The sequence below is a fragment of the Monodelphis domestica genome, chromosome 6 (genome assembly GCF_027887165.1).
Source record: "Monodelphis domestica isolate mMonDom1 chromosome 6, mMonDom1.pri, whole genome shotgun sequence".
Lineage (NCBI taxonomy): Eukaryota > Metazoa > Chordata > Mammalia > Didelphimorphia > Didelphidae > Monodelphis > Monodelphis domestica.
This window is the reverse complement of record NC_077232.1, coordinates 5,626,667-5,640,887: the sequence shown is the minus strand read 5'-3', so window position 1 is coordinate 5,640,887 and position 14,221 is coordinate 5,626,667. Positions and strand designations below refer to the sequence as shown.

At 60.5% G+C, this 14,221-nt stretch overlaps 2 protein-coding genes across 3 annotated transcripts; both read right to left on the bottom strand.

The window, feature by feature from the left end:
- Positions 1 to 2,013: 2,013 nt before the first annotated feature.
- Positions 2,014 to 7,352, bottom strand: NUDT8 (nudix hydrolase 8). 2 transcript variants are annotated; one of them, XM_056801198.1, is made up of 5 exons: positions 6,950 to 7,352; positions 5,929 to 6,202; positions 5,482 to 5,614; positions 5,062 to 5,139; positions 2,014 to 2,703 (listed from the first exon to the last, which is right to left on the bottom strand). In XM_056801198.1, the coding sequence occupies exons 2-5, from the start codon at positions 6,195 to 6,197 to the stop codon at positions 2,461 to 2,463; spliced, it is 723 nt and encodes a 240-aa protein (XP_056657176.1). In that variant the 5' UTR covers positions 6,198 to 6,202; positions 6,950 to 7,352; the 3' UTR covers positions 2,014 to 2,460. The 2 variants fall into 2 exon arrangements, with proteins under 2 accessions (XP_056657176.1, XP_056657175.1); XM_056801197.1 differs by lacking the exon at positions 6,950 to 7,352 and adding an exon at positions 6,740 to 6,890.
- TBX10 (T-box transcription factor 10) lies at positions 7,352 to 14,136 on the bottom strand. The gene is made up of 7 exons (XM_007505655.2): positions 13,829 to 14,136; positions 13,653 to 13,754; positions 12,252 to 12,423; positions 11,257 to 11,412; positions 9,920 to 9,987; positions 9,659 to 9,753; positions 7,352 to 8,476 (listed from the first exon to the last, which is right to left on the bottom strand). Exons 1-7 carry the CDS (start codon positions 14,092 to 14,094, stop codon positions 8,160 to 8,162), a joined length of 1,176 nt encoding a protein of 391 aa, XP_007505717.2. The 5' UTR covers positions 14,095 to 14,136; the 3' UTR covers positions 7,352 to 8,159.
- Positions 14,137 to 14,221: the final 85 nt, after the last annotated feature.

Genomic DNA, 14,221 nt, shown 5'->3' with positions numbered 1-14,221 from the left:
GTGGAAGATATAAATTGTGATAGATATAAGAGAGGGTGAGTAAATTTGACCGCAGAAATAGGTTTCACTACAGTGTCTTGGGTTTTAAAATCAAATATAAGGTGGTCGCCAGGGAAATATTCCCAATTATTCAAATACCCAAGTCAACTGGGTTTTATAGAGATTTTAATTAACAATATAATGAGTAATCAAAGAAAGAGAGAGTAAGAAAGGAATAAGTATGAAGGGCCTCAAACCAATATGGCCTAGACCTGAGCCTTAAAAGAGAAATCAGTCAGTTTTTTAACACTCACCACAAGGTCTGACTAAACAAGGATACTAGTGACACCAGGCCAGCGTCCTTCCTCAAAGAGTCTTCCAGCCAGAGATTGCTTCAAAGGGCCTCTCTCAAGAGCCTCCAGAGCTCCTACCCCAGAGGGACAGAGCCCCTCAGAGGAGCTCCTCAAGGAGCTCTCCTCCAGAATGAGAGTCAGAAATCGAGATCCCTGAATGAGTCTTCTCAAAATGAGCTCCCTCAGAATCAGCTCCAGCTCTTCTCTGAGCTCTTAATTTTAAGGGCAAAATTTCCTCTGTCACCTCCCCTAAGTCCTTACATCTACCAATCACTGTAGATGTTTCTAAAGGACCGCCCATTCTTAGTCCACACCTAAGAAGGTGTGGATTTTTGAGCAATTCACACCAGGAAAGCTCTGAGTAAGTTTTCCAGTTCTTTGTTCCTTGTAAATTCACAAGTTGCTTGACCTTTATAGGTACTTAGCTTAAGAAAAGTCTGGGTTTAAGTACTTTTCATTGTTCAGAAAAGAGTTTACAACTTTATCTTCCCCTAGGGCAGACCCAAGTAGGGAAAGTAGAATTCTCACATTCCTGCTTTAAGTAGAGTTCACTGCCCAAATGGGGAATGGTCTTAATCCAATCTTATAAAGTAGGGTCTGGGAAATTTTAAGGTTTACAGTAAAGGGTGTGCTTAATATCCCTGCTTTTCTACATTTGGCGGAATCTTGGAAGTTCTCCTAGTCATGGAAAGGTACTCTATACAGCTTAGCAGTATATGAATTTCTTTCTGTCCCCATCCAGTAGTCAGCAGAACTCCACAGTCTCTCGTTTTTCCATGTTTATTCTTTGTTGTTTGTGGTCTCGTTAACATTTTAATCAGATTCACGCTTATCAGGTGTTCAGAGGACATAAAGACAGGAGGCAAGGAGGGATAGCTACCACGTCTGCAAATGAAACAGGATCCGAGAAGCTCTCAAGAGCCTAGAAAGGTGGACCAAACTGAATACGGCATCATGGAATAAAGACGGAGATCGTCTTGTACGTGGTTTAGAAAAATCAACCACACGTTCATGGAGGTCTGGCGGGACCGTAGTTTGGAGAAGAGCCAGGCGGTCTGAGTGGACCCAGCGGGAAGCTGAACTGTTCACAATGCGCTCTGACAGCCTGTGGATGGACCCGTACTCTGAGGTCTCCAAACAGAAGGTTACGGCTGTGCACCTGCTGGGAAGCCCCCCAGAGTATGGGCTTCGCCCTAGGCACCCCCTTAGGATGTGGCCCCCGTCTGGGCACACAGAAGCGTCTGAGCCAAGGCTGGGGCTGGAATCCCTGCCTTACAAGGGCCAGCTGAGACCTGGGAGAACGCGGGGGGGGGGGGGGGGTCAGCATCGACGAGGTGAACGAGAAACGTGCCTCGTTTTCCTTGACCCGAGAAGGCAGCCGGGGACGGAAGCACCAGGGGCAGACCCCAGCCTAGCGGGAAGAAGACTTTCTAACCAGGGGAGCAGCCGGAAGCGGGCCGGGCGGCTGTCCCTCCCGCCGAGACTCTGGGACCGGCCCTGCTCAAGCTCACCCCGAGAGTTTGTCTCCACTTGGGATCCTCTGTGTGCCTGTTGGGGCTCTCCAGGCCACGGAAGGGGCCCCTGTGGCTCTGAGGCAGGGATGGGGGACGCAGAGTGCACACACGAGCCCCCCCCCCGCCCCCGGGGAGTCCCCATTCTGCGGGGGAACGAGCCAGACAACTTTTCGGGTCCAGGAAGTCAGCCTTTATTAAGTCGGACTGAGGTGGCGTCAAGATGGTGGACTCTAGACGGAGGCTGATTCTAAGGCGACTATTTCCAGGTTGAGGAGTCGATCCACAAACATCTATGAACTGCTTGCTCGCATCAGACGCCGGCCGCACAGCGAGATACAGTAAGGCAAAAACCAGGCCCAGCCTTCCAGGAACGGGTGAGCCCAAACGAATGGGGTTCAGAAAAGCATGAAGCAGGGAATCAGAAATGGGGAGCCCCTGGACAGTGGGGAGACGGGAGACCCCCAGAAAAGCCTCCCACAGAAGGAAGGAGGCTGGGGGGCCGAGCCCTTCCCAGTGCTCTGCACACGGAGCAGCAGCGAGGCTGGCCCCAGAGGGGATCCCCCTCGGCGGCCCCGGCGGGCTCAGGCCCTTCTCGGGCAGCCCCTCGGCGGCCTCTAGGCGGCGGCCTCGCCCCTGCTCGGGGGCCCCGAGACGCGGGCGATGCGGCGGTACGTCCCCGGCGCCAGCATCTCCAGGGCGAGCTCCGTGAAGACGGCCGTGAGCCCCCAGATGCGGTAGGGGCCGTGCAGGAAGACGGGCAGGGTGTAGCGGAAGCGGCCCCGCTGGCAGAAGTGGGTGTAGCCCTGGTTCCGCGGGTGCAGCAGGTGGCTTAGCGGCATCGTGAAGACGTCCTCCACCTGGTGAGAGAGGGGCGGTCAGCACTTAAGCGCCCGAGGCCCGGACAAGGTCCTGAGGGGGCGGCGGAGGGAAAGCGGCCTGGTACGCCCGGCAGGCCCCCAGCCTGGGCGTTCGGATCGTTCTACGGTTGTTCTGAAAAGGCTGGAAACGGGCCGCCTTGGCGGGTAGTGAGCTCTCCGTCCCTGGAGCGCAGATGCAGAGGCTGTTCCACAGCGCCGAGCGAACGAGCTAACCCAGGCCGCCTGAGCGGAGAAATTCTCTAGGCTCGCCTAGCAGGGTGAGGCCGAGACGGCGGGGCAAAGGCAGGGAACGGCCCAAGTTCTCCCAGAGGCCCCTCCAGTCGCATTAAAAGCATCAGAGAAACGAGCAAACATTAAAAAAGAGCCTCATCAGAGAAGCTATTATAGTGACAGAAAAGATCAGAAGTGGACAATGAGATCAAAGCAGCTACATGCGAAGCCTCAAAGAAAAATGGGAATTGGTCTCAGGTCCTGGAAGAGATCAAAAGGAATTTTACAAATCAAGTAAGAGGTGGAGGGAAAATGGGCAAAAAACCCCCAAAAAACAAAGTGAGTTAATAGCTTGGTAAAAAAGGCACAAAAATACTGAAGAAACGACACTTTAACAAACAGAATAGGTCAAATGGTAAAAGAGTTGCAAAAATCCAGTGAAGAGACAAATTTCTTAAAACGCAGAATAGAAAAAGAAGTACAAAAACTCTGAAGAAAGGAAAAGCTTAAAAATTAGAATCCTGCAAGTGGAAGCCAACGATTCTGCAAGAAATCAAGAATCAATAAAAGAAAATCAAAAGAAGGAAAAAAGAAAAGGAAATGTGAACTATCTCATCAGAAAAACAACTGACTTGGAAAATAGATCAGAGATATTTGAAGAATTTTGAACTACTTGAAAACCATGATCAAAGAAAGAGTTTAGGGATCACATTTCAAGAAATTATCAAGGAAAACGACCCTGATATCCTGGAACCAGAGGGCAAAATGGAAACTTGAAACAATCTCCTGATCACCTCCTAAAAGAGAGCCCTAAATGAAAACTCCCAGGAATATTGTTGTCAAATTCTGGAGCTCCAAGACCAAAGAGAAAATACTACAAATAGCCAGGAAGAATTCAAATATAGAACCACAGTCACAATAACCTAAGATTTATCATTTTCTACATTAAAGGATCAGAGGGCTTGGAATATGCCACTCTGGGAGTGGCAAGGAACAAGGATTGCAACCCAAAATCACCTACTTGGGAAATCTTGAGTATGATCCTTCTGGGGGAAAACATTTAATGTAATAGAGAACCTTCAAGTATTCCTGATGAAAAGAGCAGCGCCGAACAGAATTCTCAAATATAAGACTCAACGGAAGCATAAAAAGGAAACAGAAATAGAAACAGAAACAGAAACAGAAACGACATGGGATTCAAGAAGATGAAGATGTTTCGTTCCTAAAGAGGCCGATATTCATACCTCCAAAACTTCATTACTAATAGGGCACTTAGAGGGTGTATACGCTGACAGAGGATACAAGCACAAGCTGAATGCCGTGGGGTGATACCCCCCCCCAACCCCAAATAAACAGGTGGATTCACAAATGAATTTGAACACTTTTAGTTGTTCAGTCATTTCCTTCCTGTCTGACTCTGTGACCCCATTTGGAGTTTTCTTGGCAGAGAGACTGGGTGGTTGGCCATTTCCTTCTCCAGCTCCTCTTTAACCAACCTTCTCTCTTAGAATATTATGAAGTACCAGTTCTAAGGCAGAAGAGTGGTCACGGCGAAGCAATGGAGGCATTCAGTGACTTGCCCAGAATCGCACAGCTAGTAAATGTGAGAGGCTAGATTTGAACCCAGGACGTGGAGTCTTCCTGACTCCGGGCCTGCAGCTCTAGCCCCTGGGCCACCTAGCTGGGCAGCCAACAATGAATGGGCAATTAATTTCAATACAACAGAAACTATTTGGGAAAAACAGGCAAAGGAGTCCTTCTGACTTCCTCTTTCCCCGCACCAATAGTCCTGACATCGGAACCAGAACTTGAACTCTGAGCCAATTCCCACAGGCAGATGGTTTGCAGGCCGCACAAGTCTAACCTGCATCGAACTGCTCGCCTTCTTTGACGAGGGGGGAGGAGAGAATTTGGAAAGACAAATGTTCATTGTTTTCACCCGTAACTGGGGAAAACAAAACTGTTTTAGCAGGAGACGACTCCGCGCTCCCAGGGGACGTTCTTCCACGCTGGGAGAGCTCCAAGCTCTTCGCAGCTGCGCTTCCCTCTCCGGGCCCCCCCACGACACATGCTGGCATCGAGGTCTGCTGAATCGCGCTGGGCAAAGCCAGGCTCGGGCTCACTCACCTCCTGTGGGTTAGGCGTGAGGTCCAGGGACTCCAGGGGCCCCACGTGGGCAAGGACGGGGACAATGACGGAGTTCTTCTGTGGGCAAAACAAGGAGGGAGCCAAGTTCGGAGCAGGAAAGGGAAGGGAGGCTGATCTCGATGAGGGACTGTCCCAGGGTCACACGGCGCCGAGGCAGGACTGGAATCCAGGTCTTCCGAAGCCCCCGGCCAGGGCCAAAGATCCGGTGGGGCCAGCCAGGGTTCCAGGACAGCCTTCCTTTGCTGCGTGGGGCAGGGTCACTCCTGCTCTGGCCTGGGCCCCATCTCCAGGCCTCAAGGAAGTCTCGCCCCCCTTCCCATCTCTCCTCTGCCCGGGCCGATTGGGCAGGCAGCCCCGGGGCGGCCATGGTCCCCGGCCGAGCCGAGGAGCCGCGCTTACGTTGTCGGTCACTGGCTTCATGACGCCCCACACGTTCTCCTCCTGGATGGGCAGGCCCAGCTCTTCCCTCGTCTCCCGGAGGGCCGTGTCCACGATATCCTTGTCCTGAGGGTCACACTTGCCCCCTGGGAAACTGAGGCACAAAAACATGGGCAGCGCCGCCCGTGCCCTGCCCCCCTCCGGGCTGACCTGGGCAAGGCAGCCGCCCCCCCCCCTCCTGGCATCAGAAGCCCCTCGCTGCGGGGCTCCCGCTCTCGTGTTCTCGATTCCGGGGTCCCCCCAACGCCAAGCTCCTGCCCCGGAAGGCTGGCTCGGCCTTGTGGGCTCCACGCCCCCCCCCCCCCCCCCGCGACGCCCCCCACGTGACCCCCGCCCCCTGTGACGCCCCCGTTTCACAGACGGCCCGCAGGCCTGCACGAGGGGGGGCAGGCGCGCTGCGCGGGGTACCTGACGTCCCCCTTGTGCCTCCCCGTCAGGCGGCTGGAGCGCAGTGTGTAGAGCAGGGACGGCGCCCCCCGCACGGAGCACAGCGGCACCAGCACGCCCGCCATGGCCTCCCGCCGCCGGTACGTGGCCGTGCTGGCCTCCAGGAGGCGTCTGCAGCGCAGCTCGTTGGCACTGGACAGCGAGTGGCGAGCGGCGGCCTCGGGGCTCGGGGCGCCGGGGCCCCCCCAGGGCCCGGGCTGCCGGCTGGCCAGGCGCAGGGTGGGCAGCATGGCCCCTGCGGGCGGAAGGAGGCCCGGCTGAGCGAGGCCAAGGCTTTCCCTCTCCCCCGGGGCCCCTCCCTGCCGGCCCCCGGAGCCCTTCTGCCAGCCTGGAATCGGTACCCCCAACCAGGGAGCCCCCAGGCCTCCCCGCCCTCTGGCTGCCCTCCTGTCCCAGAACTGACATCGCCCCAAGGCAGGAGGGCAGAGCTAGGCAGTGTGGAGGCTGGATTTGAACCCAGGACCTCCTGTCTAAGCCTGGTGCCTATCCAGAGAGCCTCCTCCATGGGGGGCTGGCGTTGAACCTTAACCCCCCCCACGGGACACTGGGGGAGGGAGGCTGCCGGGGCAGGAGCCTGTGCGGGCCCTGCCAGGTGCGCAGGGTCCGGGCTCGCTCTCGGCTCCTCCTCTCTGCCTCGCTCTCCCCGTGTGTCCCCGGGAGGAGCCGCGGGTAGGGGCGGGCTCCCGGCCCCCCCCCCGGGGTCTCCGCCCCCCAGGAGCCCCGTTTGTTCTCCCCCCTCGGCTCCGGGCTCGGGCCTGGGTTCGAGTCCCACCTCCCTCCCTGCCAGGAGCGCGGCTTCCAGTAAAAAGCGGGCCGGTCCCGAGGCCGCCCCTGTCGGGCGCTCAAGGTCAGGTCACGGCGGCGAGTGCGGCCCTCGGCCCAGCAGGGGGCGGCGCGAAGCCCAGGCCGGCGGGGAGCTGGGGGGGGGCCTTCCCGGGAGGGGAGGGGACAATCGGCGCGCCCTCCCCGCCCCAGCACTGACCTGGGCCCGCGGTGCCCAACGCCGGAGTAAGATGGCCGCGGGGGCGGGGCCGGCGGGGTGCTGCGGGCCCGGCGCGCAGGGTGGGGTGGGAGGAGGCGCGCCCCGACCCAGAAGCTCTCCGACCCCAAGCAGGCGGAGGCTCCGCCCCCAGCTCAGGGGCTGGGGTGTGTGTGCGCCGGGGAGGCCCCCTCCCCCTCCCCCTTCCGTCTTCCCGGGCTTGGGTCCAGCTCGGCCCCGTCCTGCGGCGGCGGCGTTGGGCCAGTCCTTTCCCCTCTAACGGGGGGAGGATGACCTCGAGGTCCTGAGAGCGACCGCAAGCTTTGTTAAAGCGCCTACTGTGTGCTGGGGACCCCAACGGGGGGAAGGACCGGCAGGAGGCGCTTCCTAAGGAGGCTGAGGCACAGCCAGACCCCCTCCTTGTTCAATCCCGGAGTCATTCTCTTCTCCCGCTTCACTTACAGATGAGGAAACTGAGGCTGACAGGGTGAAGTGACTTGCCCAGGGTCACCCCGCCAGGCGGGACTGGAGGCAGGGCAGTAACTGCATTAGGCTCCGTCTAGGCAGTCCCCCGCCCCCTCCCAAAGTGGGAGAGTTTCTCCCGGAGAGATCCGTGTTCAGATCCCGACCCAGACGTTTACCTCGTGGGGTGACCTGAGCCTCAGTTTCTTCACCTGTAAAATGGGGCCAGAAAGCCCAGGAAGAGCCAGACTTGACGGAAACGCCAGCTTCCGTCCCAGCATTTCCTCGTGCCGCAACCCTTCCGGGCTCAGCTGGGGTATCCGAGAGCCCCCCCGACCCCCCAAAGCAGCTTCACAAGCACACGGTTCTGGCCAAGTCGTTTAATGTCCAAGGAAAGGGGCGACGAGGGCCAGAGCCACCCGCCTGGCAGCGGCCGAGCCCGGCTTCCCCCCCACTCCCTCTCGGGCCAGCCTCGGGGTTCTGGGCTCCTCGGGCTCCCGGTGGGGGAGGGGCCCAGAGGAGGGGCGGAGCTGGAGAGGATGGAAATTGGGCGTGTCCTCTCCCCCCCCCCCCCGCAAGCGACGAGTCACGTGACCTGGCTGCCCCGCAGCCTTTGGGGAAGGGGCTGGCGAGGGCCGGGAGGCTAAAGGGAGGCGGCACACAAGGGAGGGGCTCAAGGGGGCGGCTCTGCGCATCCCAGGGCCAATCCTGGCCCAGCTCTGCCACCCCGCTGCGCCCGCCCGCTGGATCCTCACTCCGGGTCCTGGCCCAGGGCACCCGGGGGAGGCCGCAGAGGAGGGGCGCTCTGGCTTCCCCCCGCCTTGGCCTCCGGGAGCCGGTAGGGGGCGGGGCGGGCCCTGGCCGAGGCGCCCCCGGACAGGCCGGGGTAGGACATGGGCCCGTAGCCAGGGGGGGCCAGAAGCACCTCTGGGGGCAGGCGGGCAGGGCTGGGCCGGGGCATCCCCGAGATCTCTCTGCACAGCCCCGGCGGGTGGTGGAGCTGGGAGGCCATCCTGGAGGCAGAGGCGGAGAATCTGGGCAGGAAGCTCTGGCCAGCTTTGTCCAGGTCTGTGAAGGAGAGAGGTCCCAGGTTGGACCCAAGGCGGGCACACGGGGTAGGGCGTGTCTGGGGCACCCAGACGGATGCTCTGGGAAGGGGCTCACCCTGCCCCCCTCCCACAGAGCATCCGCCCTTGGAGTCTCCCCGCCAGGGCCCAAGTGGGGAGCCCCAAATCATACAAGTTCATGATACAGGCAACATTCGAACCCGTTTCCAGAGTTTCTCTTCCCTTCACTCCCGCCCGTCTTGGCCCTGGGCTGTCTCTCTCAGAGCGGAGGACCTCGGGAGCCCCCCTCTGCCCCCGAGCCACGACCCCCGGCCACGGGGAGCTCACTACCTCCCGAAGCTGCCCATCCTTCGCTGGAAGCCTGGCCTTTCCCTGGTCACTTCCGGGACTCCCCAGCTCCACCTCCCGGAAGCCCTGGGGGTGAAATCCGTCTCTTCCCACAGTCCTCTCCGGCCGTCCCAGGGCACCTTCCAATGCCCGCCCCATCCCAAGCCTCCTCCAGTTTCTCCACGTCATCCAAGATGGCGGCACCATTGAGGTGGGCACCCTGGAAGGGCCTTTCTTGAGCCCTGGCTGTGCTGCTCCATGATGGGTCCTGGAGCCTCAGGCTAAGGCAGGATGCTGTCGAGGAAGGAGCTAGCCAGGGCTGGAGTCAGAGGGCCCGGGTTCGAATTCAGGCTCTCCGTGATTTGGGACAGATTCCGTCTCCAGTCCAGGCTTGTCCAGCCAGAGGGCTGAACGAGGGAGTCCCTGAGGCCCCCTTCCGCTAGAATTCAGGGAGCTTCCTTAGCCGCGTGACCCTGAGCAAGTCACTTAACCCATCTCACTTTCCTCATCCACAGAATGGGAATAACCTCGCACGAGAGACCTCGTGGGACTGCAGACGGCGCTGGTGGCCCGAGTCCCTACCTGCCTTCCTCCTCCTGTTCGGGGGCTTCTCGCCATCCGGCCACGTGGCCTCCCCTTCCCAGAAGGCCCCCCGGATTCCCACTACCGTCCTCAGCAGGTCCCATGAAGAGGCCAGCAAGGCAGGGGTTGGGATCTGGTCCCTCCCGGGAGCTGCCTACGGGAAGGGCAGAGCTGGGCGGAGCAGATCTGCGGCTGTCTTAGCCTCGAACCCCCTGAAGTCAGCCTTGCCTGGGGGGCGAGGGGGGTCTGCAGCCCCCCAGAGTCAGGCCCTCACCTCGCTCCTTCTGCTGGTCCTTCTTCATCAGCGGTGCCAGGCTGCTCTGGCTGCCTTCGGGCATGGGGCCGAGCAGGGGCCTCGAGGCCCTGGGCCTGGGGGCACAGATGGAGGGGTGCCGGGGAGGGGGACAGGAGGGGGCCCTGCCCGTAGGGGTCTGGGCGCTCCGGAGGCAGAGGGTCCGGCCAGGCGGGACCGAGCTCTGGACTCGAGGTCCGTGAGCATGAAGCCCTGGGGAAGGCAGCCCTGCCCGAGCATTACCAGCTGTCCGGGTCACACTCTCGGAAGCCCTTGGCAAACGGGTTGCTGGCGATCTTTAGCTGGGTGATCTGGGGAAGACGACACAGGGCGGTTTTGGCTAAGGGTAGACGTCCCGGGGCCCTTGGGACGGCTCCCCTCTCCCCCTCCTTCAGCGTCGCCCAGGGGATGCCAGGGGCAAAGAGCTGGTCACCGGCGAGCTTCCCTCCCCGACCCCTAAGCCGTCCTGGTCCCCTGTGCTCTGCTCTCCATCTCGGCACCCCCGACTCCCATCTCCTGCCGCCACGTGTTGCTTCCCATTCTCCAGGAGGAAAAACAATTCCTGAAGTTCTGAGGCCGGGGGAGGACCCAGGAGGGACTCGGGAACCTGATAGCAGGGTCCAGGGGAGCCCATGAATTATGTGACTGATTATTCCGGCCCCGGGGGGATCTGGGGGTACGCCGACACCCCATTCGACTTTGAGGATGGCATGCTCATCCCATTGGTGGTGACACGGGGCGGGCTGTCCTCAGGCTAAAAGCCCCCAGTGAGCTGAAGAGGAGGAAAGTGACGAGGAACAAATGTCAAGTCTCCCACAGGTTCAAGGAGTCAATGTCCGGAGAGCAAGAGGGTGAGATCTCACTAGAAAGCAACTGGCCTGCTGGAAACCCGCAGCAGCAATAGAGAGAATGGAGGACGGCCGGCCGCCCAAAAGGCTGATTCATTCTCAGGCTGGGCTGAGTCACAAGGTCCAAGACCAAGAAGGCAGGCAGGTTCCGGCCCTGGTCAGGCCCCTCCCATCACTGCTCGGAGCTCTCGGGTTCTTAGGAAGGGCTCACTAAGGCAGGAGCCCCATCAATGCTGCCCACCAGTTCCAGGCCACTGAGCCACCCAGCAACCCCCGCCACAAGGGGATTTTTGGAGACGTTGGGGGGGCTCTGAAGGGGGAAGGAGCCTTGCTCTGCCTGGCCCCAGGGGAAAGCACCCAAAGCACCATGGACAAGTCCAAGCAGGCCATGGGAGACTTTGAAGGCCCAAAGCCAAGGGGCTCCTGCCTGGAATGCTGCGAGTGAATGGCTTCCTGACCAGGGAGACGGGCCCGACACAGGGGCCGGAGATCCTGCCCTGCCCCTTGTCCCCGAGGCCTGGTTCTGGGCCTCCCACTCCGATCTAATCCCCCTTCACAGAGGAGGAAGCAGGGGCTCCCCTGGAGTCACCCAGCCGGGAATGATCTTGGCACCCATTTCTGGGCAGGAAATGAAAGCCTGAAGAGAGCCCGAGGCTGGGGGTCCCCGTCTGGAGCTAAGGAGTCTGGGAGCCCCGGCCCCTCCTCCGCAGCGCCCAGGGCCGGAGCTCTCACCCTGTGGTTCTGGTAGGCCGTCACCGCTGTAAACTGAGTCTCGGCGAAGACGAAGGACTTGAAGTTCTCCTGGGCGTAGCGCTCGCTGTCCTTGCGCGGGTCCACAAACACCACGTGGAATCGGGGCTGGTAGCGGTGCATGGAGTTCAGGATGATCTGGGGGGGGGCAAGCGGGGAGGAGAGAGGCTTCGGGTGTGCCCAGCACCCCCAGGGAAGGGGCGTGGGAGAGGGGATCCCTGCGAGGGGGACCCCAGGGCTGCCAGGCCTCCTCGGATGGAGAGGCCTGGCTGGCAGCTAATGGCGGCACAATGATGGTCTAAACCGGGGACTGTCGTACAGGGCAGAGTAGAGAGAGCATTTTGGAGCCAGGAAGACCCGAGTTCAGGTTCTCCCTCTGGCAGATCCTGGCCATGTGACCCTGGGCAAGTCACCTTCCCTCTGAGTGTCCAGGTGGCTCTAAGATTCCCCATTACAGACCCATGGCCAGTGGAAGGAGTTTCCACACTAGAAGTTCCCTAGCCAATGAAATCTCGGGTCTAGTGAAAAAGAGGAAGTGACATTTGAAGAGGGAAGTGACTCAGAATGGCAGGGTTGAGCTCTGGAAGGAGCCTTGGAAGTCATCGTTCCCCAGAGGAAGAAACTGGGACCCCAGTGAGGAACGGGCTTGCTGAGGTCCCACTGCTAGGAAGGCTCAGAGTTGAATTTGAACCCAGATCTCTGCCGACCAAACGCGTCATTTCAGCGCTTCTACCCCCTGGTCCTGAGGCTGCCCCTCAGAGCCTGACCTTCAGCTTCCTTCTCCCGAGCCCGCTGCCCTGCCCAGCTCCGTCCTCTTCCTCTTCCGCTCGGCCCCGTTCCCATCACTCCCAGCTCCGGCTCTCCCGCTTGGCCCTCTTCCTCCCAGCCCGTGAAGGGAGCTTGGCTGCGGGGCCCCCGTGGCCGAGGCGCTGCCCCTTCTCCGTCATCTCCCGCGGGAGCCCCCTGCGCCCACTCACGTGGCCGTTGTCATCGAGCAGATTGTTGGTGAGCTTCAGCTTGTCGAAGGAGACGATCTGGCGCATCCACTGGGCGCCCTTGGCCGGCGAGTCCGGGTGGAAGTGCATCCTGCCAGGCGTGGCCGGGTCCGCCTTCCCCGCCACCAGCCACGTGGAGCTGTGGAAGGCATACCTGGGGGGCAGAGCAGGAAAGGGGGGATGGGTGACCCCAACCCCTCACCGGGTCATCACAGGCCAACCTGCCCCTGGAGAAGGGGGGACCCCTGGCGCTCAGGCTCCTTCTCCCAGATGGGCCACCAGGGTGCCACGAGCCATCAGGTAGGGCCGTGGCCTGGAGTCAGGAAGTCCTGAGTTCCAATCCAGCCTCAGACACTCGCCAGTGACCCTGGGCAAGTCACTTCACCTTGTGTCTCCATAGCACTCCAGTGCCTTTACCAAGAAAACCCCGACTCAGAGTCAGGAGCCACTGAGGAGCCAGAAGCCCTGGCTTCAGCCTTGGCTTCCCCACCTCAGTTTCCACCTCTGTAAAATGGGGGCACATTCTCTACAGTCCGTTACAGGCCTGAAGGATATTGGAGTCTAGAGCTAGACCTGGAAGGGACGGCAGAGGCCACGCAGTCAAGCCTTTTATACTTTAGAGGTGGAGAAACCGAGGCACAAGGAGGAGAAGTGACTGGCCCAGGGTCCCAGGGCTTAACTCAGTGCTGGTCCAAGGTGAACGCCGGAGACATGCATGCATGCGTTCCAGGGGAGCCTCATGCTATGGACGCGGAGCTCATGGTGGCTCTGAGGCTCCCTGGCTGTGTGGCTGTAGGTAAAGGACCAACCCTCTCTGATCCTCAGTTATCTCATCTCTAAAGTGGGCTCGTGCCCCTCCTGCCTGGACAGGGTCACTGTGGAAGAAGCGTTTGGTAAACCCTCATTATTCATCAGCCCAAGCCCTAGCCCAGTAGCTCCTCCTGTGCCTCAGTTTCCACTTCTGTAAAACAAAGGGGTTGACGGATCCGTTTTAAAATTTAGAGCTGGGAGGAATGTTACAAACGGATACACTGAGGCCCAGAACCTAAATGCAGAAGCCCGCCTGAACAAGAATCCTCTGAGACTTCCCCCAGGGTTCCTGCTGCTCCCCAAGGCCCAGAGCGTCCCCAGGTTCTGAGCCTAAATTCTTTGCAGCGTCCCCCATCCCACTGCCGGTTCCGCCCTCTGGGGCAGCTCTGAAAGGAGTCCAGCCCCGGCCCGGCCCGGCTGCTCTTCTCCGCTCTAGCCGCAGGTCTGAGATCTCCTGGGGAGTGAGTGGCAGGGTCGGGATTCGAACTCATAACCCGGCACTCCAGATCCTCGGATCCCTCTGCCCTCCCTCCCTGTTTGCCTTTGCCGGTATCCCTGCTCGCGTCCGCCCACCTGTAGCGCTTGTCGTCCAGGGGGACGAAGTCCATGAGGAGCGCGTAGTCGGCCAGGGTGTCCATGCCCAGGATCTTCACCTGGAAGGTGGGGAACATCCTCCTGCGGGGGGAGGTGCCCGTCACCCGGGGCCCGCCCCGGCCCCGCCCCCGGCCCCGCCCGGCCCCGCCCCGTACCTGCCCGCCTTGGTGACGATCATCTCGGTGCCCAGCTGGTGGAACTCCTCCCACAGCCCGCGCATCTCCAGCTGCACGCTCACGTTCGACACGTGCGGATTCTTCCAGCCCGCGTCCAGCCTGGCCGGCTCCCCGTAGGTCAGGGAGGGCCCCAGCCCGGCCGCCCACTCTGGGCTGGCCGGGGGTGGCGGGAGGCCCTCCGAGGAGGTCAGCATGCCGAGGCTGGCCGAGAGGAAGGCTGGGGGCGAGCCGGGACAGAAGAGCATCAGCGAGCCGAGCCCCCGGACAGCTTCGCCCCGGAGGATGCCGGGACCCCGGCGGCCCGGCCCGCCCCAAGTCCCCTCACCCCGCTGGCCTCAGCGCGCCCTCGGGGGCGGCTGAGGGGGAGACTGA

Bases quoted from the DNA above. Each gene is read 5' to 3' on its own strand.
- NUDT8 (XM_056801198.1), bottom strand. From the start codon at position 6,197: ATGCTGCCCACCCTGCGCCTGGCCAGCCGGCAGCCCGGGCCCTGGGGG. The intron at 5,140-5,481 runs GTAAGCGCGGCT...TTTTGCCCACAG, and splicing joins TGAAGCCAGTGACCGACAAC to AAGAACTCCGTCATTGTCCC. The intron at 2,704-5,061 runs GTGAGTGAGCCC...CTCTCTCACCAG, and splicing joins TCACGCCTAACCCACAGGAG to GTGGAGGACGTCTTCACGAT.
- TBX10 (XM_007505655.2), bottom strand. From the start codon at position 14,094: ATGCTCTTCTGTCCCGGCTCGCCCCCAGCCTTCCTCTCGGCCAGCCTC. The intron at 13,755-13,828 runs GTACGGGGCGGG...CTCCCCCCGCAG, and splicing joins ATCGTCACCAAGGCGGGCAG to GAGGATGTTCCCCACCTTCC. The intron at 9,988-11,256 runs GTGAGAGCTCCG...CGTCTTCCCCAG, and splicing joins CGGCCTACCAGAACCACAGG to ATCACCCAGCTAAAGATCGC.